Here is a 27,856-nt window from a genome sequence, read left to right on the forward strand (position 1 = left end):
TGGTACCTGTGGGTTAAGATATATATATATATATCTATATCTATATCTATATCTCTATCTATATTTATTTTCACTTAAAAAACCATAGGTTTCACACACGTTATAGTTAGGAATTAGCATTTAAAAAACCTTGCAAATTCACTTAAAAAACCTTAGGTTTCACACATGTTATAGTTAAATGGACATTTCACTCGTAAAAAACCAATGAAATTCCCCCGTTATAGTTAGTTCAGATAGCTATAACTCGCGCGCCCGCAATCCACTGCTGATGACGTCACATATTACATCACTCATGACATGGTCAGTGACATCACTCATGACATCATCCTTGTGATAGAGTGGCTGTTGCGCAAGTTATAGTTATCTGAACTAACTATAACGGGGGAATTTCATTGGTTTTTTACGAGTGAAATGTCCAGCTAACTATAACATGTGTGAAACCTATGGTTTTTTAAGTGAATTTGCAAGGTTTTTTAAATGCTAATTCCCAACTATAACGTGTGTGAAACCTATGGTTTAAGTGAATTTGTACGGTTTTTTAAATGCTAAGTTTGTATTTATTACATTTTTTTTTTCTTCAAGGTTTTTCACCGTGCGCGCACCGTGCGCTGCGCGCACCCCGCGATTTTTAAAAAAATATAATAAAATGTTTTTCACCCTTGGGGGTCCTTCTGCGACCCCCTGACAAAGCCTAGGGGGTCAGGAACTCTTCCCTGCCCCCTTTTCATGTTTTCCACTTTTTTCCACCTTTCCTTAAAATTTCGATTTCGACCGAATCGAATGTTTACTGACATCAACCAATCAGAATTTCGCTCGCGCATGGCACCGTGCGCGCACAGTGCACGCACGGTGCGCGCGTATAGATATTTATATGCTTTTAAATGCTATTTTCTCAGGAAATACTGAACAGATTGACACCAGACCTGCAAAAGGCACTTCCCTGACCTGAGGACTGCCTCTCTGCCAAATTTCAAGTAATTCTGTTCAGCCGTTTGGGCTGTACCTTCGACTAAAGGTCCTATGGAAAAATGCATGGGGAAAACGCGTTTTGGGACCCCCTTTTTTCTCGGCCCCCCCCTTGACGAATCACCCCGAGACTTTCAGGGTAGGAGCTGAGCGGAACGCCCCATTAGTTTTGAAAATTTCGCGAGGATTCGTCAACCGGCGCCAAAGTTATTCAAAATAGAATTTTGAAATTTCCTATGGAAACACGATCCTAACTATAACTATCTACTGGCGACCGTATATATATATATATATATATCTATATATATATCTATCACAAGAAAGCGTTGCCCTTAAAGAAGGTGCCCACACATGTAAGTATTCTGTAAATTGTATTGCAAACTGCAGCGGAAATGTGAAGTCTAGCCACAGCAAGTTGTAACGCCAACGCGTTTCTGGCTCCTGCACTTCGTCACAGGCACAATTTCTGCAGCATCACACACACTGTCAGCACAACTTTAAACATAGTCCCCACCCAAGTGGGCGTCGCCGCTCCTCCGGCCTTCTGGTACTCTTAGTGCTTGCCAATAGTGTTACTCTTGTGAGTGTGCGTGCGTGCTGCCAGTACTAATAATCAAAATCCCCAGTGGGTTGCTGGGTTCATCTAATTCATATTCCACTGCCAGTCATAGTCTCCAACACGGTACCTGTCCCCAAAGTGGATGTTCACCAAGTGGCATCACCGGGGTCCATTGTTACAGCGGGGCTTCCATCGCGGTGTATAAGTACATATATCTATGAGTGCAGTGGTGAGTGACTGCATGTATGAGTGGCTGCATGGGTGAGTAGATGTGTGTGTAGACCTAGGAATTAGTGAGTGGGGATGTACTAACTGCTATTGGTGTGTCTATGGTTTCAAGATGGGTAGTCTGAATTGGAGTGGGTGTATGAAAGTTTATATTAGAGTGCGAGTAAGTGCATCAGAGATTATGTGGATGTCAGTGATGTCACTGACCATGTCATGAGTGATGTAATATGTGACATCAGCAGTGCATTGCGTGGGCACAAGTTCTAGTTAGCTCAGCTAACTAGAACGGCTACTTTTCAATGGTTTTGTACGAGTGAAATGTCAGCCTAACTATAACCTTGTTTTTTTTTCAGAGAATTTCCAATGTTTTTTTAAATGCTAATTTCTAACTGGAACGTCTCGGAAACATGCGGTTTTTACAGTGAATTTCTAAGTTTTTTTTTTTTTTAACTAGCAGTCAAGTTTGCAGAGTGGTGAGAAAGGGGTGTGGCCTTAGACTACAGCGGCGTGAAGGACCCGAAGAAATTTCTCCAGTGACCTTGTGTCCATCTTTGCCACCGAGAGGGAAAGTTGCTGGGGTGCTTTCACTAAGCTGCCCATCATTCTGGGAAAAGGGCAGGAAGACGTTGCATTCCACTAATGTATATGGGCGGGGCCAATCAGGCGGAGCTTCTCAGCAAGTTTACATGTCTGTTATAAAAGGTCAGCACACTGTCTTCTCAGCAGCAGATGACGAGAAAGAACCTCATGGTCACAGGAACTGCATTAGGTTGTGCTCGAGCAAAGCAAGGGTGCAACCACCTCCATCAAGGATTACAGCGATCTTTTCACGGTGGTAACAAGGAGAAAGCACACCTTAGTCGTGACCATGCCCACGAAGTTAGGCTGATAAATGCGTTACAGAAGTGGAGCTTCAAGTCAGGCACCTGCTTTCCCCAGGGGTGCAGGAGGCGCTGCGTGGATCCCCTGCATTTACCATAAATAGCCCCGGGGAGGTGGCGCTCCCCAGGGCTGCTTGGGGGGGGCACGAGCCCCGTAATTCTTTTGAAAGCCCCAGGGAGGTGGCGGTCCCCAGGGCTGTGGGGGTCCCCACATATCTAATTATAATTGCCCCCAGACCTGGCCCACCCAGGGGCTTAAAAGAAACAAAGCGCGGTAGACTGCACCCTTTTTGTTACACATTTTTGCCGGGATTCGCACACTGTGTGACTCCCGTCGAAAGTTTTTTATTTTTTTAAAGTGCTTTTTTGGGCCCTCAAGCAGCCCTAGGGGGTAAGGGTGTTTCTACCCGCCCTCTTCTCTTGTTTTTAATCCTTTTTTCTTGTGACTCAGTTCAACCAAGTCACATGATGCCTGCCAACACTACCTGTTTGGAACTGTGGGCAGCCAAATCAGATCGCTTTGTGGGGATATATTGATATGAGAATTTTTTTTATGGTGTAAATCCGTTCAGTAGTTGCTGAGAAATATAGAGTGCTTTCTGGACCAAGAACTACCTTTTTGCCAAATTTGGTGCAATTCTGTTCAGCAGTTTGGGCTTTAGCCATATCTAAAGTTTCATGGAAATTAACATGGAGAAAACGCATTTTGGGACCCCCTTTTTTCTTGGCCCTTGCTTGACGAATCACCCCAAAACTTTAAATATAGGAGCTGACCTGACCACCCCATTAGTTTTGAAAATTTCACGAAGATTCATCCAACAGCGCCGAAGATATTGGCAAAAGAAAAAACACTTTTTGAATAGAAACAAGGTCCTAACTAAAACTACCTACTGGCAACTGCCAGTAGGTAAAAAAAAAAAATTATATATATTTATTCACTGGAAAAAAACATAGGCTTTACAGACGTTATAGTTAGAAATCAGCATTTAAAATACCTTTGAAATTCACAAAAAAAAAATCATAGGTTTCAGGGGCGTTAGTTTGCAGAATTTCTCTGGTTTTGTACAATTGAAATGTCCAGCTGTTATAGTTAGTTCAGAAAACTATAACTCGTGCCCCCGCAATGCACTGCTCATGATGTCACATATTACATCATCCAGTGACTGGGTTTCTGTAAAGTTTAAATTTGTTTTATATATATGCCAAGCTGTATTGAAGAATGAGTGGTTGTTTAAGTGTCTGGATGGGGGATTTAGCAGGTGTGTGACTGATTGATTGTATAAGTGAGTGATTAAACGGGTCTTTGTCAATGCATACGTTAGTGACTAAACTGTGTGAATGTCTCAGTCTGACTGTTGTGCAAGCTGCTACATGGGTTGGTCAGCAGCTACATGAGTGTCTATATGGGTTATTGATTGTTTGCCTGAGCATTTGTATTGGAGACGGAGTGTGTGTGTGGGTTTGAGGTGTGGGACTGTGCATAGATGTGAGTGGTTCATTCGCTGGGTGCATGGGTTCAAGAGTGCATGTGGAAACAGCTGTGGGTGAGTTGGTGAGTGAATGTCAGTGGTACATGTGTGAGTAACTACATATGTAAAAGGTAGTATATGTGAGTGATGGTGTATATAAATACCTATGTGAGTGAGTGATGGTGGCTGTATGGATGAGTGTGTACTGGTATCAGTTATTATATAAGAGTAAGTATGCGTTAGTATCTGTCTGGATTAGTGAGGTGGTGTGTGTGTATAACTATAGGTGAGTAAATGGGAGTGTGATTGATTCTTTGCATGACTGACTATGTGTGTGAGTAACACTATGGATGAGTGGCGGTGTGTGAATGTCTGAATAGGTGTACGAGTGCATACAATAGTGTTGTATTGATGAGTGACTGCATGTATAAGTGATTGTATGGGTGAATGAGTGGATGTGTGTGTAGACCTAGGAATCAGTGAGTGCGTATGTAGTAACTGGTATTGGCGTCTCAATGGTTTCGAAAATGGTGGTCTGCATTTTACAGTGGGTGTACCAAAGGTTATATTAGACTGTGGAGATGCATCAGATTTTCATGAGGATGATGTAATGTGACATCATGAGCAGTGCATTGGCACGAGTTATAGTCAGCTGAACTAACTAGAACGGTGGAATTGTTATGGTTTTGTAAGATTGAAATGTCCAGCTAACTATAACGTCTGTAAAACCTATGGTTTTTTCAGTGAATTTCAAGGGTTTTAAAAATGCTAATTTCTAACTACAATGTCCTTGAAACCTATATTGATAAAGTAAATTTTAAAAAGACGTGCATACTTTTTGTAGTGAAAAACTAACTAACAGTAGTCTGTTAGAAGTTATAATTTAAAAAATTTTAAAACCTAATTAGCCGTAATGAACATACAAGTGTGGATAAGTGTGACGCAGCAGCTATGATACCGGACTTCCAAAAACAGCGTTCATAGTTTGATTCCCGGCTCCAGCGGCACGTTAATCCACCACTATGTCACTGTGGGCAACACCTTGCTTAATCTTCCCGAAGACCCTGAGCGCGGCACACCTTTCCAGGGGTAGATGTACGCTTTACAAATGCTCGCATTTAAAAAAAAATTAAAACCATAGCGATGAGAAATATTAACACTTTTTTTCTTCTATTCTGAAAGATATTTTTTTTATGTTTTCCATTTAGAATTACGGCAATTAATAGATGTATTTAGTCATGAGAATGGAAATTACACGGTTTGCCGGGTAACAGTTTAAGCTCTCCAACGTATGTACATATTAAGGACCTTATACGTGTTGGGATCGAAATCGAAACCTTTACCGCTTCACATTTTGTAACTTTTCCCAACAGGTGCACAAGTTAAACAGTTAAAATGTGAGCACGTGTCAACTGTAAAACGTGAAATCTAAATGGGCGGAGCCGCATCTTCCTTTCATAGACTACTCAATAACCCAAAAGTACATAAACCACACCGGTTGGTTGATTAGTTTAGTTTTTGCGAGTTATTTACGAGTGTCCATTCAGGGATGCAGGTGCTCTGAGAGTGTGATTCTTCTTGTGCGGCCACAAAACATAATCCTGAGTTGTAAATTGTTTGATTATGGCATAGTAGATATTTATAATACGTAGCTATTGATCAATATTTAAACACTTTTATTTAGAAAAAAGTGTTATTGTTGGTTTGTCATTTATATGTAACGTCAGCAGCTTGTTTTCAGAAACTGAGAATACAGCAAACATTGTTACATTTCTGGCTCCTTTAAGTTTATATAGTGTGACTTTGTATATTATAATATTGACATTCTACTTCACCTCAGAAGTGTTGGTGACCCGTCGGCGCGACCACTAAAGATTTATATACACCGTCAGCAGCCTCTTGGTCTTAGTCGGTTTCCCCCTTGGGATCATATAGTGCGATTACGTATATTATAATAACCACCCATTATGATCTCAGAGGAGTTTATGACCCGTCGGCACGATGACTAAAGATTTATATGTAACGTCAGCACCTTCTGGTTCAAACTCCATTTTCCCCTTGGGATCATATTCTGTGAATATGTATATTATAATATTAACGGTCATTGTGATCTCAGAGGAGTTTATGACCCGTCGGCGCGAAGATGAAAGATTTCTAAGTCCCGGAGAAAAGAAGCTCCGAACATATTCATCGCTGGAAAGTATTTAGTTAATGATCTTGTTTGGTATTCATGAGTTTGTTCTTTTTTGTGTGCATCAGTGACACTCTGTATATTGTAACAGTGTGATATTTTCACACAACAGGAATTGGAGCGGTCGCCGCCAGGACTACACCATCTGAAATACAGCTTACTGACCTTTATAACTCACTTGATCAGATATTTTTACAGTGAGAATATTTTTCGAAATTGCAGTTTAAAAAAAAAAAAGTTACTTTGCATACTTTGTGAATACCTTTGATAAACCCTGCATTTCTGATTTTTTTTGGCGTTTCTATTTTTTTCTGTTGCGGTTCCTATTCACCTTCTCTCTATAGAATATATAGGACCAGTAGTGTATATTATTATACTACTATCTTATATATTCTTAAAAGAGTATGTGATTTGTTAGCGGAGCAGTGAGCTACCTCTAAGCACTACGACAGAACTTTCCCGAATTCTACAGAATAGAAATTGTAAAAAATTATAAAGCATACATTTCTATGTATTATAAAGTCATTTGTGTTTAACTGTTTTTTACTTGTTCTTGTGACCTGAGATGATGTAGTGCGGGAGTGTTTCTTGCAGCACTTCTTTTCTACTTTATCTAAAAGTAACTCATGCCCTCTTATTATCAAGAATATGGGGCAACACTTTTACAAACTATAGCAGAAAAAAAGGGAGGGTGTGGCCACGCTGAAGGGATATTTTATGAATAGCGTTTGTCACCGCTTTGATATATACAGCTTCAGTTTCCGAAGTATATTTGTAATTGCTTAATATAAAGAGTTTCAAACCTAGACTGAAATTTTTGCTGCGCAACCACAGCTCCCCGTCAGAAAAGTACACATCACATTATAAGTTAAGTGTTACTGGGAAGTATCGCACCTGCAAACTCAATAAAAAGAAGACCACAGCACACTCTTAATTTCCCGCCGTGATTTGTACACCCCAAGACAAAGATATAAATGGCCCATACAATATATAAAAAAAAAAAATTTTTACCTTCACAAATCCTGTCCACCACCTTGTGACCACTGTACTGAGTTAATAGTGTTCCTACCCTCCCCGCTACTACTTTGTTTTCCCGTACTCCATTGAAGGGCGTCACAAAATGGTTCACAACAGTGAACCATTCCCAGCCAATAATGAGCAAACTTGTACTCGGAACACTTTAGCCAATAAAATGTCCATGGTGTTGCGCAGAGGGGGAGGGAATCGCTGCCAACACTTCTACTTTCAGTGGTTTACAGCCAATGAACATTAAGCTTGGGAAGGTCCTGCTTGGAACACATCAGCCAATCAGATGTCTGCTACTCCGCGGAGGGGGGAGGGAATGGCTGGCAACACTTCTACTTTCAATGGTTCACAGCCAATGAACATTGAGCTTGTTGTTGGAACACCTCAGCCAATTAAACGCTAATTTTGTTCCAGGCACAGGAATAGAACACGCCCTCCCACATAATATTAAATGTCATCTAAGAAAGTGACCCTGTCCGCGATAAAAGTGAACACTGCATAAGTAAACATTACTGCGCATTATATTAAAGGAAGGCTGCAATACGGCACATTGTTATTTTTCCCGATATGATTTACACAGCCTACTGAACATTGCCGCAATACCGCACATTCACACTACCTGTGTGTGCACCCTACACACTTGCCGCAATACAGAGCATTGTTATCCCGGCGGGAATTCCAGAGCCTATGCAACCGTGCCTCAATACCAGGCACAGTTCTGCGGATGTAATTACCACGGCCTACGCAACATTCAAACTCCCTGCCTCTGCACCGTATAGACTGCTTAAACTAAGACCACAGTGTTCCTACTATACCCTCTTATACAATTATTCTCTTTTTTTCGCCCTACGCCTTTCAACTCAGTCACAAAATGGCTGCCAACACTTCCTAGTTTCAACCGTTCACAGCCAATGAGCCGCACGCTCGTGCTCGTAACGCCTAAGCCAATCAGATGTCAGAATTCTCAAATATCGAGCTCTATAAATTTTTATATTTCTCTAAAACTACTGAACAGACTTAACACATTTAAACAAAAGCGTGCTTTCTGTACCAAGACCTTTGTCCCTGCCAAATTTGGCGTAATTCCGTTGAGCAGTTTGACCTGTAGCCTTCTCTAAAGTTTCCTATGGAAATTGCATGGAGAAAACACGTTTTGAGACCCCCCCTTCACGAATCACCCCCAAACTTTCAGGATAGGAGCCGACCTAAAAAGAGGAACTTTTTGCAAAATTTCGTAAAGATTTGTCAAAATGACGCCAAAATTATAAGCAAATCAAAAAATGCTTTTCCTATGGAAATGTGGTTCTAACTAACTATCTACTGGCGACCGCCAGTAGAATTACATATTTATATTTATTTATTCACTGAAAAAACCATAGGTTTCAGGCACGTTATAGTTAGGAATTAGCATGTAAAAATTCTTAAACATTCACTGAAAAAAAACATAGGTTTCGGGGGCGTTATAGTTAGCTGGACTTTTCACTTGTACAAAACCATTGAAATTCCCCCGTTCGTTAGTTCAGCTAACTATAACTCGCGCGCCCGCAAAGCACTGCTGAGGACATCACATATTACATCACTCATGACATGGTCAGTGACATCACTCATGAACTCACTGATGACATCATCCTTGTGATAGAGTGGCAGACCTCCTCTCCCCCTAATATAACCTTTGATACACACATTCAAAAATAGAAACTAAAATTTTCAAGACAATGGACATACCAATACCAGTTACAACAACCTATTCAGTAATTCTAAGATCCACATACACATCCACTCATTCACCAACAGTCCTATACAGTCACTCATACATGTACTCACTCATCATGTGTACTCATACACCTACAAATCCGGTTACACAACGCCACTCATCCATAGAGTTACTCACACACAGTCACTGATGCTAATAAAGAATCAAACATCCATTTACTTGCATATGTTATACACACACCACCACACACACACTTCTACAGAAACTTACACATACTTAGTCTTTTAAACAAATCACTTATAGAAACACATACTTATTCATACAGGAACTCTTTCAATCTCTCACTCTCACATATACTCACTTATATACACCAATAGTCACATATACTAGTTTAAAACATATGTAGTTACTCATAAAGACACTATTGAGACAGTCATAAACTCACTAACACACCCATGCACACACTCATCCACCCATACAGTCCTGCACACATGCTGTGTTCAACACATACAGTGAGTCACTCATTCATGCACCTATGCACTACGTAATACCCCCCACCGAACCATAGACATCAGACACTCATACTGATACTCAAAAAACCAACTAATAACCTATATAGACACTCATGTAGCTACTCACCAATCCATGCAGCCACTTATACACAAAGTGAGAGACTGATACAGATATTTACATATTTAAACATTACTCACTAAGCCATGTATTCGCTAAGATAGTCAGTTATACAATAATTTTCTCAAAAACAAATCATCCATTTAGACACGAATATACCCATTTATTCTTCCATCGACCTTGAGATATACATATATAAAACATATGTAATTTTCGGAAAAACACACATTCATTTCTGTCATCAGTGATGTCATGAGTGATGTCACCGACCATGTCATGAGTGATGTAATATGTGACATCAGCAGTGCATTGGGGGCACGCGAGTTATAGTTAGCTGAACTAACTATAACGGGGGAATTTCAATGGTTTTGTACGAGTAAAAAGTCCAGCTAACTATAACGCCCCTGAAACCTATGGTTTTTTAAGTGAATTTCTAAGGTTTTTTAAATGCTAATTTCTAACTATAACGTGCCTGAAACCTATGGTTTTTTCAGTGAATTTCCAAGGTTTTTTAAATGCTAATTTCTAACCATGCCTACAGAGATAGGACATAAAGAAAGAAAAAACACAGAAAGAAAAAAAAGAAATGCAGAAAGAAGCAACAGAAGTCCTCAAAGATGAAGAAAAGTGCAGGAAGAAGGATAACGTGCAGAAAGAACAAACAGAAGAGCAGAAAGAAGCCTTGTTGCAAAATCATCCTGTACCCGCAACTTTTTCAGACGGATACTGGTGTTAACTGAGTCGGACTAACCAGTCCTAGAGCCAGTGCTATGTTAAAAAAACTCAGAATACAGTGAAAACACCTACATACACTAGGGAACACTATGCGTTGGGGTCCCCCTGTGATCAGCATGACCTTCTCTGTAAGCCCCTAGTATATAATAGGGCAGGGGATTAAAACTACCTCTTAAAACGCACCACAGGGCGTGTTTGCACACGTCACCTCAGGCCCCGTCCCCTCACTTCCCCACTGTGTAAACACGCCCTGTGGCCGTTTTGTAAGTTGGGAGATTAAGTCCCCTTGAATCCTGAGGATCCCTAGGGGTAAAATAGCCTACTAGGTACGTTCAGTAAGCGCCATTACTGAGGTGTAAAAAGGGGCACGGCCTGCACCTCCTCTCTGCAACGCAGCGCAGTGGCACTTACTGGAAGCACCTGGTGGGCTAGTTGGCCCACAGGGTCCCTCAGGATTGAAATGGAATTATTTCCCCAACTTAAAACGCGCCACAGGGCGTGTTTGCACACGTCACCTCAGGCCCAGTCCCCTTCCTTCACCACTGTGTAAACGCGCCCTGTGGCCGTTCTAAGTTGAGAGATTAAGTCCCCTTGAATCCTAAGGGTCCCTAGGGTCAAACTAGCCCACTAGGTACCTCCAGTATGCGCCACAGAGCTGCGTTGGATAGAGGTGTAAAAAGGGGCGTGGCCTCAGAACACCTGTCTGCAACGCAGCTCCCTGGCGCATACTGGAGATACCTGTTGGGCTAGTTGGCCCTCAGGGACCCTCAGTATTGAAGGGGAATTAATTCCCCAACTTACAACTGGCCAGGGGGCGCGTTTGCAGAGTGCTGCAAGGAGGGGGCGTGGCATTCAGCGCGATGCCGGTCTTTATTTATTTTAAGAAGGAGGGCTGTGCTGCCCCCCCTTCTTTTTCTAATTTACTGGCCCTGGGGACCCCATCCCCCAGGGCCTGCACCCTCATTTTTTTTGTTAAAAAAATTTAATTTGGCCCTCCCAAGGCCTTACGGCCCCAGGGACCCCAACCCCCGGGTCATGGCCTTTTTTTTTTTTTTTAATTCTTTAGGAGGGGGCTGCGTTGCCCCCCTCCTCTGGCCACTTATGGGCCCGGGGACCCCATCCCCCGGAGCTGGCCTTTGTTTTTTATAATTGTAAAAAAATATATTTATAGAAACACCTAGGACATGCTGGAGAAACCGTATGTACCTATCACCATGACGATTTGCGTGATATTCATTAAAAGGCAACTATGCATAGAATGAATCCACATGGAATGTATTTACACCGCTAGTGAAGCTCTGACGTGTCTGACACCCTACCGTGCCTAATCCCGGCGCCCCCGCCGGTGGGTACTCTCCAAGGAGACACCCTTGTCGTTTATTTATACAAACATGGGTAGCTATTGACGGGCACATTTAATATACACGCACACCAAGCCATTCAAAGGGGATTCGACATAAATGCGACCAAAACTATGCAAGACACCCCCCCCCCATGGTTAATAAAACACACATCCACCGCCGGATGTGTAATACTTTTTATTTTACTCGCTGGAAAGGAGACTAACCTCACGAGAGTCACAGCAAGGCTTTTTAATGGAGGTGCTATCATGTATATTGGTCCCAAGATGGCTGCCAACACTTCTTGGATGAAGTGCTGACAGCCAATCCGATCTCACAATGAGATGTGTGGTTAGGCTCCGCCCAGATATATGTGATCTTACTTTTGATTTTCTCAGGAACTACTGAACGGATTTACACCATTTAAGCAAAAGTCACGAGTCTGAACTGAGGACTACCTCTGTGCCAAATTTGGTGTAATTCCGTTCAGCACTTCGGGCTGTAGCTGCGTCAACAGGTCCTATGGGAAAATGCATGGGGAAAAAGCGTTTCGGGACCCCCCTTTTTTCCTCGGCCCCCGCTTGACGAATCACCGTGAAATTTTCAGGATAGGAGCGGACCGGAACTGGCCAAAAGTTTGGAAAATTTCACGAAGATTCAATCGACGCCAACGTTATTCCAAATAGAATGTTGCGGATTTCCTATGGAAAATAGGTCCTAACTATAACTACCTACTGCCAGTAAGGGGGACACACACACGCTTACCTGGGTGCCATCCGCTCACTTGCTTCTGATGTCCAGAACATTCACGCACACCACTTTATAGAACGTGGTTTTCAGGAGAATTGGGTCTTCCCTCTCATACGAGAGTTTGTAACACTAGCTTTGCACAGCCTAAGTCATATGCATTAGGGTTGGCTGCTTGAGATAGGTTAGGCAAACATCCAGTCCCTGTGGACAATGCCCATTACTTAGAGTAAATACTACTAAATTTATAGTCTGTTTCTTAGTGTTATGGGTAATATGGTATGTATTCCCATCAGTAAGACTTACGACATTTGTAATAACATTCATTACATCGAGGGTGAGGGCTTGAGCACTACATTTTCACCTCGCATTAGGTATGCAAGGCTTTTATGAAAGTTATGAATTGGTCCTAATTCTAACTTGCAAATTTCAATGTGGTCTTAATTTGCGCTTTTTTAGAAAATGTCTAAGGTATAACCATACCCAACCACAACTTCACTTTCACATTTTGTTTTTAGATTCTTTGTGCAATACTGTAATGGGAAAAACACCACAAAGCAGCGTTCTGGTATAAAACCTGCTTGAATAGGGGTTTGCCGTTTCCGACTCGCTGGATATCCTCAGCAGTGCTGGGGATGGACAGAGTGTTCAGTGACTGACGTGTGGCACCGAGTACCTGCCTACTCTTAGACAGTGTCTAGGAATGCCGGCATCAAACTGATACAATTGTATATAATACACAGGGCTTACCTGACCCCTGCACAAGTAAATACTTCCTAGGATCTAACAATATCCCTATTGCAGGCTACAGGGCGCTGATCTGTGTCATTGCTGTGGACATGCCCCTCCCTCTTCCAGTTCTTTTTTTGTGATCACCGTTTAACCCCTTCAGCGCGGCGCGGATTTCCGCGCCACGCTTAAGATTCCGTGCGCGGGCGGGGCCATGACGGAACGGTTCCGTCATAAGCACAGCCCAACCGACGTGCATGACGGAACCGTTCCATCAAGCGCGTCGAAGGGGTTAAGTAAAGTGCATGGTAGGTACCCCATGAGCGTACTGCAGCAGTGTTTTGGGGTCGAGCCTGGGCAGCGTGAATGCGCTGCTCTGCGAGGCATGCTGTATTCATATAGGGACTTGAAGCTCAGACCACTTCCCGCGCACCTTTTCAATTGGCTTATGTTACTGTCCTTTCTAAATTGTTGCATTGGATTCATGAATAGGCTTAATAGTCCCTCCTTGGTACTGCCTTGTCTGCATTTGTAAGCTCCCATGAGGACTGGTCTTTTTACTTGTGTTACTTGGTCTGTTTTATCCATCTGTGAGCACTTTTTCTATAACTATTTTCCCCTATTCCACCCACGATGTGCTTTCCTACAGCACGCCGCCCACTTTTATATTTTAATTACTAATAGCGGTCCACTTTAACTATAGCGGCTGCGCTTCTTTATTTGATTTGGCAGCATGGTCTGCTTTAACTTAAGCGGCCACGCAACTAAACTTTTTTTTCCCGTCTTTTTCCAGTGAAAGCGCCCCATACCATATTTTCACTTTAATAGTGGCCACACCCCTTTCTTTAGACACTGCTCGCCAGATTCAGGTTATAGCGAGCCCTGTCTAAACAAAGGCGCACTGCCGCCATTAAACTGAAAGCACGGCATGGGGCGTTTTTACAACAAAAAATACGTTAGTTTGTGAATTTCGCAAACAATTGTTTTTTGTAAATATGAATTTCAGATGTTTTAGGAAAATGCCACAGTGCCCTCAGCAACTGAAGCTGTTGCAAAATATAAAGGAAGGAGCCTTAGGGCACATTATCTCAGCCCCACCCCAAAAGGTGCATGTCTGCATTACAGCGCCTTTAGTAATTCACGGAGCGATGCAATGGGCTCTGACACTTGCGGTGTTTTTAAAGTGCTACGTTTGCCACGTGCATGGACTCTTGGCGCTGATGAAATGTGCACAGTCAAGAGATATGCACACTTCAGTACTTGTATGAGACCCGTGTTTGACTCAGAAGTCCCAAGTTTAGAAGCCTGCAAGGTCCACTCAGTGTCTTATCTTTTCTAGCTTAATAGAGTGGCCAGAAGGTTGGACTAGGCGATAATTGGATACAAAATGTTTTATGTAAACACCTAGAGGTACAAGCGCCAAATGGAGAAACAAGTATTCTAAACGCAGATCAAACCTGGCCCTCAGTTTAATCGAACCTCAGCGAGACCTTCTTGCCTCTGAGGCCTCATTAGACATATGGAGGAATACATGGTGAACAGGCCCCTCCTTGGGCAACAAGCACTGTCATGGCGTCACATATAGCTTGTGAAGTCACTGTGAAGGTGCAAGCTGTCTCGTGCTCTTTTCCACTCACTGCTTACACACTGTCTGACTTACGCCTGGCCTCTTCTGCTCCCGCCTTCCTGGCCATTCATCAAGACACCTATGGGTGTCTGACCACCATGAACCATCTCTCTGCTGACAGGCAGGTTCATGTAAAGTCTGGGAAATCATTCTATTCACCAGACTCTTCTGATTTCCTCTCCACCCTCCCTGCTCCTTTCATTCCATCTCTCCTCCCCTTCTCCAGCCCCACAGCTCCTTGAGCCATCCCCGGGGTTGCAGAAAGCACTTTAAAAAGATGCATAACTGGATTAAACAAGCCGTGGAGGGGGTGGTAAGGAGACGCAGTGGAAAGACACGCCCGCTGACAACCACACTCTGGTTGTGCCCAGAACAAAGTTTGGACAGAAAGCAGGCCCCCGATGCCATCAGCACCTGTGGGTAGAGCCAGGTTACCAGCTCCCCACAACTCTAGGCAGATGCCTCTGAAGGTTGGTTAAAATGAACACTGCCTGGAGCACGCTTGGCTGGAATTGCGCATCTCCAAGGCTCCGCATGGACTTCCGTGTACACTTACCGTCTTGCTCAGACCTCACCATTCATTGCTTCCTTGAACGCATTCTATGTGATCAACCTTTAACTTGCACAATAGCTGCCTCCTGCCTGACGGCAGGTTTATTGAGCATGCTGAAGTGAGCCTTACGAGCCACACTATTGGTTTGCTTCCTGCTCATTGACTTAGCAGCGGCTAAATTTACTCTCTGGCTAATGGGAAATGAAAAAGGAAGCTTGTTTACACCAGATATAAGCAGGTGGTAACTGGCTGTGCAAACACAGGTGTGAGCTCAATCTGAATATCTCCTACTGGGTGCTGGTCTCACAACAGGGCTCTCTAACACTAACCCGGAATACCACACCTGGCACTGCCATCAAAGGCTGCATTACCCATTATTTACTGCAGTAAAAATTTCCGGGGGGGGGGGGCTGAATCTTTAAGCAATAGGCAGAGTGGGGCTGCGGGGGCTCTTAGGTGTGAAACAGCGAGGCCTCATTAACATGCAAATGGACTTTTAAAGACCTGTGAAGTGCTCGGGTGCTGCTGTGTGCGCGCCGGGAAGCTGTCTCATCCCGGACTGCCACACACGACCGGAGGAGGGGGGGGGGGGGGGGGGGGGGGGGGAGAGGGGGGGGGGGCGGGCTGAAGCCCTTTGAGTCCAATGGGTGTTGCGCGCCTGATCCTCTATATATTGGTGCAGTACTGTTCGCTACTAACGAAGCATGAAATATACTTGCGTGCCCTTCTGTGATTTGCCCATAGAAAATAAATAGTGCATTTCACTCATTACGTGTACTTCTCACAAGCCATTCACAATCTTGGTGTTCTTGGTAACCTTATGCACACCTACGGAACGTAACGGTATACACAAGTAATTTGATAGAAACATTTAAAAAGAATTGTTCGCTAAACCAAACATTCATTTCTCAATTATCACATTGTCGCCAGCGGTGGAGTATCAATACCTCAGGCTAAGGTTACTGTCTAGAGAAGAACTATCCAGGTCTGGCAGCGGCCACCCTTGCGTTTATGTAAACCCACTTATTCATGGAGCCACATCAATGCTGATCCAGGTTACAACCACAATTCTTCGGAGTAGTGCAAATGCATTTATGCTATGATTAGGATTCCTGTATTCCCAAGAGAAGAAAAAAACACCGGCTATTCTCTCATTTTTTAAGATTATGAAGAGCCTTGAGCTGGTACTTGAACAAGACTTTTTGTAAATTCCATTGTATTTTTATACATGGCAATTCTGCCTCAGTTATAAAATCACTTCCAAGGGTTTACAGTTTGTTTTAATGTTGGAAGCGTTTTTTACTTTTATGTGCGGTTTGTATTTTTTCTGGGAAATACTGGTTCTTTGTCACATATACCCCGATTTTTTTCCCAACCGTCTTTACATGAAAACATTGGCCATGCCGAAAATACAGTAGGCAGCTTTCAAGTCTAGCTGCGATATCAACTCAATGTCTGTCTCAAGACATAAGATCAGAGTGAATAAGGGTCCCCCTCCTCCGTTGCTTTGAGTGGAACCCTTACACGTGATTAAAGCAGTGACATTTAATCTTAGGGGAGGATACAGAGTATTGGTGGAATGTTAAAGAGAAAATGGAGAAGAATAGGATAATGGGAAGGAGGTTACATCCCACTGGAGTCAAGCTTCAAAAGACCGGAAACAAAGGTTTCTTCAAAGACTAGAATAGGATATTGAGGAATGCAGGTGTCTGACAAGGGAGAGTCCGATGAAAGACCGTGCAGGCTTTTGGGGACTATGGATTCCAGTGGACTACAAGTATGTTTCAGGAAAATTAAGGCAAGTTTCAGCAACTTGGGTGGAGTTTCTCTAGACTAAACTGGAGATTTGACATCCCCATGAGGTTTGTCAGCAATGTAGTGGAGGTCTGGAAGGTTTTCAATATTGTACTTGGTGCTCCATGGTCTGTTAACACATTTGGAGACCTGTGACAGAAAGCTTATAATTAGAATATTAAGTTGTCCCAGGGCATTTCCTTTCCAGAGTGTATGTAAGCTCACCAGTGACCTGAAGTACGCCAACCTGGTCACTGCAAACCAGACTTACCTTCTCAGGGTGCTTCGGACATCCTGCAAAACAGAGAAACAAAACCCGACATTAGTTCTCATAGCACAAGCCTCCTGCAGAAGTACAGCTATGAAAAAAAAAATTGTGAAACATGCATCATTAAAAGCAAAGAACAAGCAAACCAGGCATAGAGCTTCACCTAGCATGGGTTGGAGATTTAAAGATTCAGAGCCCTGGTCTTCTGTTCTGTAGCATACCATTAGCCCTTGATATGCACTTCCCGTTCCTTTACAGCTGGGGCCAAGTTTGATTTCCACGTGGTTGATCCCAGAATGTAATTGCACAGTGAGCAAGTAAAGAATGGTCTGGAAAGTTACCAAGTCATTAATTTCCAGTGGTTCGGATAATTTTTCAAGCATTCCTATTCAACCTTACCCGACACTATGCAACGTCAGACATCCGGGGATTAATATCCATAGTAGACACAAAACTGCCCTTTTCCTCTTACAATGTGGGTACACTTATACCAGTATCTGGTTCTGTGGGTATTTAAGTATCAATATCTCATTGGGCTGTCTATTTGTGTACCTACCAGACAGGCATCCACGATTTTCGGATGGGAAACACCCCAACTGATAAACTGGGATGAATACAAATTAATCTCAAAACGACTAAAACTTTGGTAGTTTGTGAGCAGCTTAATTTATTTGAATTGTTCAGTTTCCTTGCTTTCACACAAAAAGGAACTTCAACATTTCAGGTCCATAGATTCAAGGCTAAGAACGAAAGTAATATTTCCACAAAACTAACAGCATATACCAGTGACAAAGGCCTACATTTCACTCAAACCCAGGAAGCCATGGTTAAAGCCGGACCCAGGTAAAACAAATAAATAGAACAAACAAGCATTTGCAATGCAATAGGACTCGCATTTACGCATGTCTGAGCTATTGCCATTGTAAATGACATTGCATTTTATTTATGTGTCGATTTTAAAAACAAATAAAAGGCAGTTATTTAAAATGCCAATAGCTTAAACTCTCGCAAATGCGAGACCTATTGCATTGCAAATGCTTGTTAATAGTGCAAACCATAAAAGACGTATTTGTGAGCCACACGTGCACCCATAATGTTTCTTGGTGGTATTGACAGACAATACACGTTTGTTACATGGTTCAGAGGCATTCATTTTAATGCCCTTTGATGGGTGATTGAGGGAGTGATCTGCCAAAATTCAAACTTGTGACCAAAGTTTGAAACATTGATCCCTACAGCAGATGTATTAGTACGGTGACCTGACAGGCCTGATTGATCTAAGAGCAGTGGCGGCTGGTGACATTTGAAAGTGGGGAGACTTCAAAGAATTGTCGTACTGCACTGTGGCGATCGAGCTAGCCTGAACAACCTAGGCAGGGTTCGGGAACATTTTGAAAAAAATATCGGACAAATGGTGCATTTTCAAGCAAATTTGAGAAAGGAGGAAGGTTAATAAAGCAATTTTGAATTTGTTCTAACAAAGACCGTGACTGGCAAAACTGTCAGTCTAATCAGATGCATATCAGACGCCGGCCTACTACATGCTCCGTCTATCAGTCAAACATCACCCCTCTTTTTCTCTATTCCATTTTACTCAAATGAAAATACATTTTGGAAACCTTGAAGGCAGGGTGTGAAAAAATAAATAACAATTCAGCGCAATAAGTGACCTGCCACATTAAGTCAAGTTGGAATAAAGTAATTAGAAGTAGCAATGAGAAGTAGACCTTAAAACATGTATAATACATTACAGCATGGGTTTTAGTGAAATGTAAAGTGTAATAGGAATGACCTTCGTAAATGTACTGGAGATTAGACTCCCAAAAGAGTTGATCTCTTAATTAAGTGCATGGCACACATACTTTGAGATGAGGAGGCATAGTTTAATTCTATCATTGTTCCCCTCTGCCGAAAGGCTAATTATTTTTGCATTTTCTAGCAGAGTTGCTACATGAGCTAACAGAGTTCATTCATGTCAGACCTCAGTATTCCCGTCAGGAAAGTGGGCAGTAGGCCACATAGGTTTAACCTACCGCCTACTCTGTACTGGTGTGTGCCTAGAATGTACTCATTGCACCTGGAAGCTTCACACCAAATGCGTATCCTGATTTCACCCCAGTGGTGTAGCTACCATTGGTGCAACAGGTGCGGTGGCACCAGGACCCCGTTTCGAGATAGAAAATGGATGAAATGGATGAAAAGACAGGAGGGGAAAAAGGCAGAGGTGAATGAAAGTGCAGAAGGCACTAGAGAGTGGATAGAAAGATCCGAGAGAGGGAGAAGAGAGAAGTAAAAAGAAGAAAGAAGTAAAAAGAAACGAGAAAGAATGGATGGAGATGGACCGACAGAGCGAGAGAGAAGGGGGGGGGGGGGGGGGGGGAGAAAGGGAGTTTAACTTTTTTGCAAGGGCTGCTTTAGGTTCCCAGACTAGCCCTGAACCCCCAAAACTCACCCCTGCGCCTAGAAGCCTCATCCCCTGTAGTACTGGAAGGCCCATCTTCTGTGCATCCGAATTACAAGTTTATCAAGTTCACTGAAGACATGTGTGATCAGCCCGCATCAATTATCATGCTTGATTAATGCATTATTACCATCATCATGCTTGGCGAAAACCTACAAAGTTTAAAAATAACATTTAAAATACTTATGTAGTGTATAATAGACCAGAGTCTCGTTTACAATAAAAGCCATCGACTGGTTAACATCCCTTGCTCTATGCTGTAAAAGGAAGCAGCCGCGGTAAAGTTTGTTAAATCTATTACTTGTTGGATCAGACGAACACCACGTGAGAACCAGAGCATCCATGACACTCCTGGGAACCCCTCTTCCGTTCCTACCCCACCCGGTGCGTCCCATTGTGGCTTTTTACTGGGCTTGTACAGCGCCTGTCAAAGGGGTCATCACAGCGGTACTACAGCCGGCTGAGATGGAAGTCTAGTAGTATATGGTGGTTTCAGTTTGTGTAGACCGCAGAGGAGCAGGCACAAGGCCCGTGGGCAGACAGTGTTTGAGCATTCCTAGAATTTGAGCCAGGTCAGTGAGAGATGAATGATATTAATAATAATAATGATAAAAAGTTAAAGTTCTAAAACTCTGTAAAGCGCTTATTTGCTGGAAGGAAATACTCTTGGCGCTAAAGAAGTGAAAGCGAAGCCCACATGGTGTTACGGAAACAGTCAGGTTCTCAGCTTCTCTTGAGCTCGGGGTGCTCACTGTTGTTCCTGACATTCTTTGGGAGAATGTTCCAGAGTTAAGGCGCCAAGTATGTAAAAAACGGTTGCCCGCACCCTATGGCATTTTGCTTAATTTTATTTGGCCCAAACAGCGAACTCCGCTAACACAAGCCACAAAACTAACACCAACAGTATACATTTGGCAGGACACTGCACACCCCTCAATGCTGAACATATGCTTCAGCGACACCAAACTATACAATATAAAGTTAAGTATCCAACGTGCTCGTAACAGCAGTCCAAATTAGGACATGGCACACAACCGGTTGCTTGGTTTTGGATCCTATATATTCTTTTTTGCTTTTGTTTACATCTTTGGGAGTTATCAGTGCCAATACCTCTTCGGTGCCTTTGCATGCCACAGGCTGGGCATTCGTGACATAGCGCACGCACAGGTGTGCACCTTCGGGGGTCCCCTTGATTTGGCTTGGGTGCTGCTTCTCGAAAGTCCTGGTGTCTTATGGCCTGGTACTGCCTAAGTCCCTTCTTGTACTATAAACCCCAGATACACCTCGGTTGAGAAGGTGCTCCCTCCCACATGCAAGCATTTCAAACCACACTATTTTTTTGGATTAAGGAGAGTGACCCCCTAGCCGTATTTATTACATACAAAAACATTATTAATTTACATTGTTACATTTTACGCAGAAAGTCCAGATACATTGATAGGTACATAATATTTGGCTAACCTTAACTTGTTCTAAATCAAACTTAGTTTCTAACGTAATCTAACAATGCATTTACTTTACTTTCTGCGTGTCCCCTCTAGAGCCTATGACAAGGTCAAGGACGGACAGCCCCAGAGCTTGCTAAGGGTACTACTCCACCGGAGGAGGCTTGCGTAGGGGGTATAGCTTATCGGACAGATACTTTCCCTCGGCCCCCCCCCACGCCCAGCGCCTTAACCTCCCTAACTGGGGCAGCAGTTCTACGTACTTACGCCCTGATGCGCATGAGGGTGGCCACAGGCCTACTGGAAAGAGTGACTCTCCTGGCCCCCGCACACCGACAGCTACTGACCGGCTGTCACTGCCCCTGGAGTTACATGATGCTGGCCGCTCGGGGCCGAATACTAGGCTTACCAATCATGACCTTACCGCCTGACCAAGGACACACTAAAATACGACATTTATTGCAAACGAAGTAGTTAACTGTTATGCCATGTTACTTTAAACAGTTTTTAGACATTAATTACGTAAAAGAGGAAATTGCACTGAACTCCACTATATACAAAAATTTATGTAGACATACCTGTAAAATAAAACACATCAAAATAATACCCAATATCTTTACACCACACATTACCTCTATTTTGTATCAAACACATACCCCCTTACTACATCTTCAAACGCTCCCTGCTCAAGGGGATGGTGGGTGGGAAAACGAATCAAGGGGCCGCTGGTGGCCCGGGTACCCCTTGGTGCAGCGGGAGAAAACTAGAAATGCTCTTGCTGCCTCTGTCTAAACCGGTCTGCCCATACGTCGGCCGAACGCGTGAACCAGAAACACCTGAAGTGCTTCCGGTTCACGCCCCCTGCCAAATCACCCATTGGCTGGTTCAGAGGTGGGGTAGGGCCGTATCAAGTGGCGCACGCACGAGCCCCCGGCCCCCCCCCCCTCTCCTCTTGGGGACTGGCCGGACTGCCATAATGGCAGCGCCCACTAGTCATCGCTCGCCTGGCCCATCTGTTGGCCTACGAGTTGGGTGCGCTCCGTGGCCATTGGCTACCTCTTCTACCAGCTCGTCCTGTCCACAGCCACCAGTGGCGCCTGGGCACAGGTGCTTGCCGCTGAGAACAACAAGACCATCACCCTGGCGGTGGTGCTGCCGAAGAGCAACCTGCGCTATGCCTGGCCCAGCGTGGCACCAGTCATCGGCATGGCCATCAAGGGCACGCAGCAGCTGCTGCCAGTGTACGCGCTGGACACCTGCTTCCTGACCTCGGAGCTGCACGGGGCCTGCTCGGAGTACGTAGCTCCCCCTCAAGGCAGTGGACCTAAATCTCTACAATGACCCGGACGTGCTGCTCGAGCACGGATGTGTCTACCCGGCCGCCTCGATGGCGTGCTTCGCCACCCACTGGAAGCTGCCCCAGCTGGGGCCCTGGTCTTCGCCTTCAAGCTGCAGGACAAGCACTACAACACAACGGTGCGCACAGGCCCCACTGCCCTCAAGCTGGGAGAGTTCGCCTACCACCTGCACGAGCACTTCAACTGGAGCCAGTTGCGGCCGGCATGACGGGGGGGGGGGGGGCGCGTAAGGGTAGGTGCGGTGGGTTTAATTAAAATACAGCGTACCTTCCCCCGGGTCCCACGCAGCCTCCGCTCTTGGCTAGTCCAGACTCCTGCTGCTCTCCTGAACAGGAAGCAGACACCCACAGGCAGCCTCCCTCCCCTCCGCCAATCACAACGCTGCAATGGCAGCGTTGTGATTGGTGCCGTGCAGCGGACAGCGCCCCCGTGGGTTGCCTGAAAGAAATGCCCATAGCATCCACACAAGAGTTCAAAGGAATGCGACTGTCAAAATTGCATACATTGCATCAAGGTTATATGTGGAAACACCATACAACATCCTCATACCAGAGAAATAATTAAAGTCAAACATAATGCAGATTGCAATTCAAATAATTTAATCTACGGCATCAAATGCCCATGTGGATCATTATACATTGGAAAAACGGAACGGAAAATAAAAACACTAATTTCAGAACATAAAAGTACCATTCGTAATAAAAATTCCAAAAGTAGTATCAGTACACTGGATGAAATTCCGTCATACAATAGCTCAATTAAAGTTTCAGGTAATAGAAAGGATCGAGCACACACCAGGAAGAGATCTCTCAAAAACTTTACTCCAAAGAGATTTTTTTGGATTAAAAGATTGGAAACCCAGGATCCAAAAGGGATCAACGATAAAGTAGACCTAAGCTGCTTTTTGTAATGGACTATATGTTCAGGCAGTGAGGCGTTCAACAAATTCAGAGATGTGTGTTAAAAAACAACAACATTGAACCATGAAAATCTGTGCTATTTTAAATACAAATCACTATTGACCGTCGTTAGGTCATTGTAAAATGGAGTATTGTGTATAACATTATGGGTTTTTACAGTTTTTTTATACCCATTATTTGTTCACTCATTCTTTTGTTCTATTTTTTCACTTTGTCATGGTTATCTAGCACCAGCGTTTTTATTCGTTCACTCATCTTCTCTATTTCATTATCACCGATGTCCAGTACTAGCGTTTTTTGGTTGTATGGTTTTCGTGAAAAGGGAGACTTAATAATAATAATCTTTTATATAAGAGAAATCATGGGTGTTTATTCAGGTTTTGGTTAATCAAGTTAGCTTCGTATCGTACTATTCCAAGAGTGTAACTCTGTAGTCCTTCTGCTGTATACCGTGTTTGAGTTCTTAACACACACTCGGCGTGTTGTGGATGAACCATCTCCGAAATTTAGCAATGTCGGGTTGAGACTCTCCAGACTGGAATACCACAGTAGAAGCATTTGCTTTGTATTTGAAGGTAAAAAAAAAAAAAAGTCATGTTTTTGCTATACAGTTTTGAATCGGGTTCATCGTAAAGGTGGTCATGGTGTTTTTTCGTTTGTTTCAGGTTTTAAGTTGAGGCAATTGTGTAACGTTTTATTAGTATGCCAGTTTTATGCAAGAAGCCTGGTGAGAAGAGTCATCGATATTTTGTTTCTTTGTACTTTCAGCGGGCGTCACTCGTCTTCTTTTGGTTATTAGTGAGGTTTCTACTGAGATCACGGGCACCGGGTGTTAGCGCGTTAATGGTGTCGGTCTACTTTTCTCGTGTTCACGAGTGGTTTCTCGTTCTTATTTCTACTCCGTCACTGAGGTCTGATTCTTTATTTGAAAAACCAGTCATAACCCAGCAATTTGTGTTTTTTAAAAAAAATAGTGTTGTCACACATTACCTGCTGATTTATTAACAACAAGAAATGAAATGTTTTTTTTTTTAAATGTTCCCTGCGCATTACATGGAGATATTGTATTAAAATACTGTATTGTTTGTAGGATTTACAGATTTCTATCCCCTGAGGAAGGGCCGATGGGGCCCGAAATGCATTGGGCATGCTATTAGAAGGACATTACAAGAAATGGATTTCATGGAGATTATGTACTGATGCAAAGATATTATGCCTCAAGAAAATATCTGATTACAACGGATTAAAACCTAAAATATGTAGCAATCATATACCGCCTGTAGTGTATGAAGTTTAATGTTATGAATGTTTTGACTCACATTTGTGTTCATTCAGTAATGTTTTTATATCATGGTTTAAAATGATATAGCAATAGCCACAAGGATACAGTGCGCAGAGGTAAAGTTGAAATACTTGATATAATTTTTTGTTGTCTGCGGGGAGGCCATTTTCTCTATTTAGGCTGCATGCAGCCTACACAGAGAAAATGTAGAGTGTGCATGACTGGTTTGGTTGGCCCCAGAGTGCAGACCAAACAGTCAGGACCCACAACAGTGGGCTACCACGCCTGCCTTACTTTCCAGTAAACCCACCCACAACCAGGCACTACTGATTTCTCGCAGTGCGAGTAGCAGAAACATAAAATGGTAGTTTTACCATTTAATGTTTCTGCTTCTCACACTGCAAGAAAGCAGTGAAGCGATGCCCAACGCTCCAATGGAGGAGCCGCTGCTGCGATAGTTGAAAATGGCCATTTTCTTTTCCTATAAACATTTTGAGAACCATTTCAGCATCTCCATACCATAGCATAAAGCCATAACCGGTGTGTCTTTAACAATGGCAAGCCTAGCATGAACAGTAGAGGAGGTATTGAGCAAATATGAATAATCCGCAGGTAGCAGCATTTACTCCCCAACACGCTCTCCACCCAAACCCCTCACCTGTCAACCACCTAGCGAGATATCAGATATCTCTATTATGCACATGTGCATAAGAGACATCCCTGGATCCAACTATCCAGGAAAATGGGTTCTACCACCCTTCAATATTGAACTTTATCATGCTGGGCGGGCAATTAGCCCCGAGTGAGAAGAGTTTTTGCTGTTACCTTATAAATCTTCTCAAATGTGGGGTGATACTAAATTCAAGGTAAGCAAGACTGGACAACCAAGGACCTTGGATAGAGATTCAGCGATGTTGAGATGTTCAGATCATATGGAGGAAGTCAGCGTCTCCTAAGCAGCATCGAAGTTATAACGAGGACGATTCCCAAAGCATCTGCCATAGTTATTTAATAAGTCTAGAAAATTCTATGGAGATATTTAAGTTGAATTAAACTATACCAGCCATTTGTACGACTTCCGGTGAGATTCTCACTCATCCAGTAGACATCCTGCGGGAGTTCACTTCCTTTTACTCAGCTCTGTATATGGCGGAATATCTGGAATACCCTGCCCACGAGGATGAAGTCTTGTCACAGCTTCCCTTACCTTCCCTCCCTTCCGATCTTCAGAAGGAACTGGACTGAGACATCACGGACGAAGAGATTTGGGAGGCTATAACATCTATGGCTGTGAAGGTGGTAAAGGGAGAAGACTGCTTCCCTCTAGAATTTTGAAACAAAGCACTCTCAGACCACCCATCCCGTGCCCTGCCCCCACGGCTGCTGCAGCATTAAAGACTGGACCGTTCTGGTGGGAGCTAGTCACTACTGTCTTAGATCCGACAAAGTAGTGGTGTAATATCACTTGACAAGTACATCGAGTCACATCCTATTCAGGGCCGTAGTGGGAGCAGGGTACGAGGGACGGGCCTGCACATATTAGGCTCTCCCATCCCCCCACAACACCATGGCAGATGGCATGGTTTCTAGAGGAAACTTCGATTAAATGAACCTTAAGCGGGCGCTGCGCATTAAAGTAAACAAATAAAAATAAATAAAACTGAGCGCAGTGTCCCTAAAGTGGGCACGCGCTCAACATATACATATCAAGAGATACAAAAAAAGCAGCAGCCCTTGTCCCCAGTATTAATAAATTAGTGTTCACCCACTTATAAGGCAGACCCTATAACAAGCAGAGTAAAAGATCCCGTCGTTATGGGTGGTAACTAAAGGAGACAAGGCGGGTAACCAAGGAGGGACTAAAGCCTTTTTACGAGTCAGAAGCAAGCATTTAAGAAGTACAATGTCAACCCAATGACAAATATGGGCAGAGAGCGGGCGGCAGCCTCCACTACATTCTCTATTACAGCATGCCTCGCAGAGCATGCATGCTGCTGCTAGGCTAGACTTGAACTGGGAGCACAGAATGATCACTGCTCCCAGCTCAGCCTCTCCTGCCCCCGACACCCTCCCAATTCCCCACCCCTCCTACCTCATCCCACACAAGCTCCCACTAGTATTTACCAACTGCTCCAAGCAGATGGTAAAGGGGGAACAGGCTCCTAGTAGCCGAATGTAGGTGTTGGATTGCCTGCCGGCAACGCTTTTTCGAACTACACTTTATCACCAGACTCTTAATCAGGGCTATAGCAAGGATACAGATGCTGGGTTACATATGCATGCCGATAGCCTCAGTGTCTTCCATTTTCGGTCCTTCAGATATCCTTTTGATGGGATGTTTGATTTGGTTGTCATTTCACTCCCTTACAGAGCTTGTTGATAGAGTAAAAACTTGGCTTCCTTAGTCTTTCCAAACTAAGATGGCATAGGTGGCTCTAAGAGGTGGTGATTTTGAGTACGAGACTAGTGTCCGCCTACTGTGCTCAGATCTGTTCTTTGCAGGAGTAATGTAAACTCCACTTTCACCCCGTTGTCGTTACAATAACATGTGCAGTAGGCTAAAAGGCTCCTCCTTTCAGGAGCAACACTGCTGGTCCTGTAGTCTGAAAGGGGCCAGAAATGCACACTTGTTTCTCAGACATTAGTCTTCTTGGCTGACGTGTAAAAAACAATTTTGCTATACATTAAAATTTGCTAAGATGGTATTTGAAGTTTGTGTATATGAATCTATCTCTGGTCCCTATCCTGTGAAAAAATAGAACTCTGTTGCATTGATGTTGAAGCCGATTATGGTTAAATAACTATGGTTATAAATTTTAGAGTGCCGGGATTAGTCTAATTATATTGCTTTACACATGGATCCCCGAGTCCAAGTGTTTTTTTGCACCTATGGTAGTGGGGTGCTAGTAATCCTGAGTGCACCACGACTTTTC

The 27,856-nt window shown here is 43.5% G+C and overlaps 1 protein-coding gene across 2 annotated transcripts in view; it reads right to left on the reverse strand.

Annotated features, from left to right (window-relative positions):
- Positions 1 to 27,856, reverse strand: part of LOC146833562 (E3 ubiquitin-protein ligase TRIM39-like) — a 218,777-nt gene that overhangs the window by 91,986 nt on the left and 98,935 nt on the right. For both annotated transcript variants that reach the window (XM_085601416.1, XM_085601417.1), the window contains exon 5: positions 17,461 to 17,483. In XM_085601416.1, coding sequence (XP_085457542.1) covers positions 17,461 to 17,483 — 23 coding nt within the window. The remainder of the gene's footprint in view (positions 1 to 17,460; positions 17,484 to 27,856) is intronic.

Source organism: Triturus cristatus, chromosome 4_2 (assembly GCF_964204655.1).
Source record: "Triturus cristatus chromosome 4_2, aTriCri1.1, whole genome shotgun sequence".
In the NCBI taxonomy this organism is placed as follows: domain Eukaryota; kingdom Metazoa; phylum Chordata; class Amphibia; order Caudata; family Salamandridae; genus Triturus; species Triturus cristatus.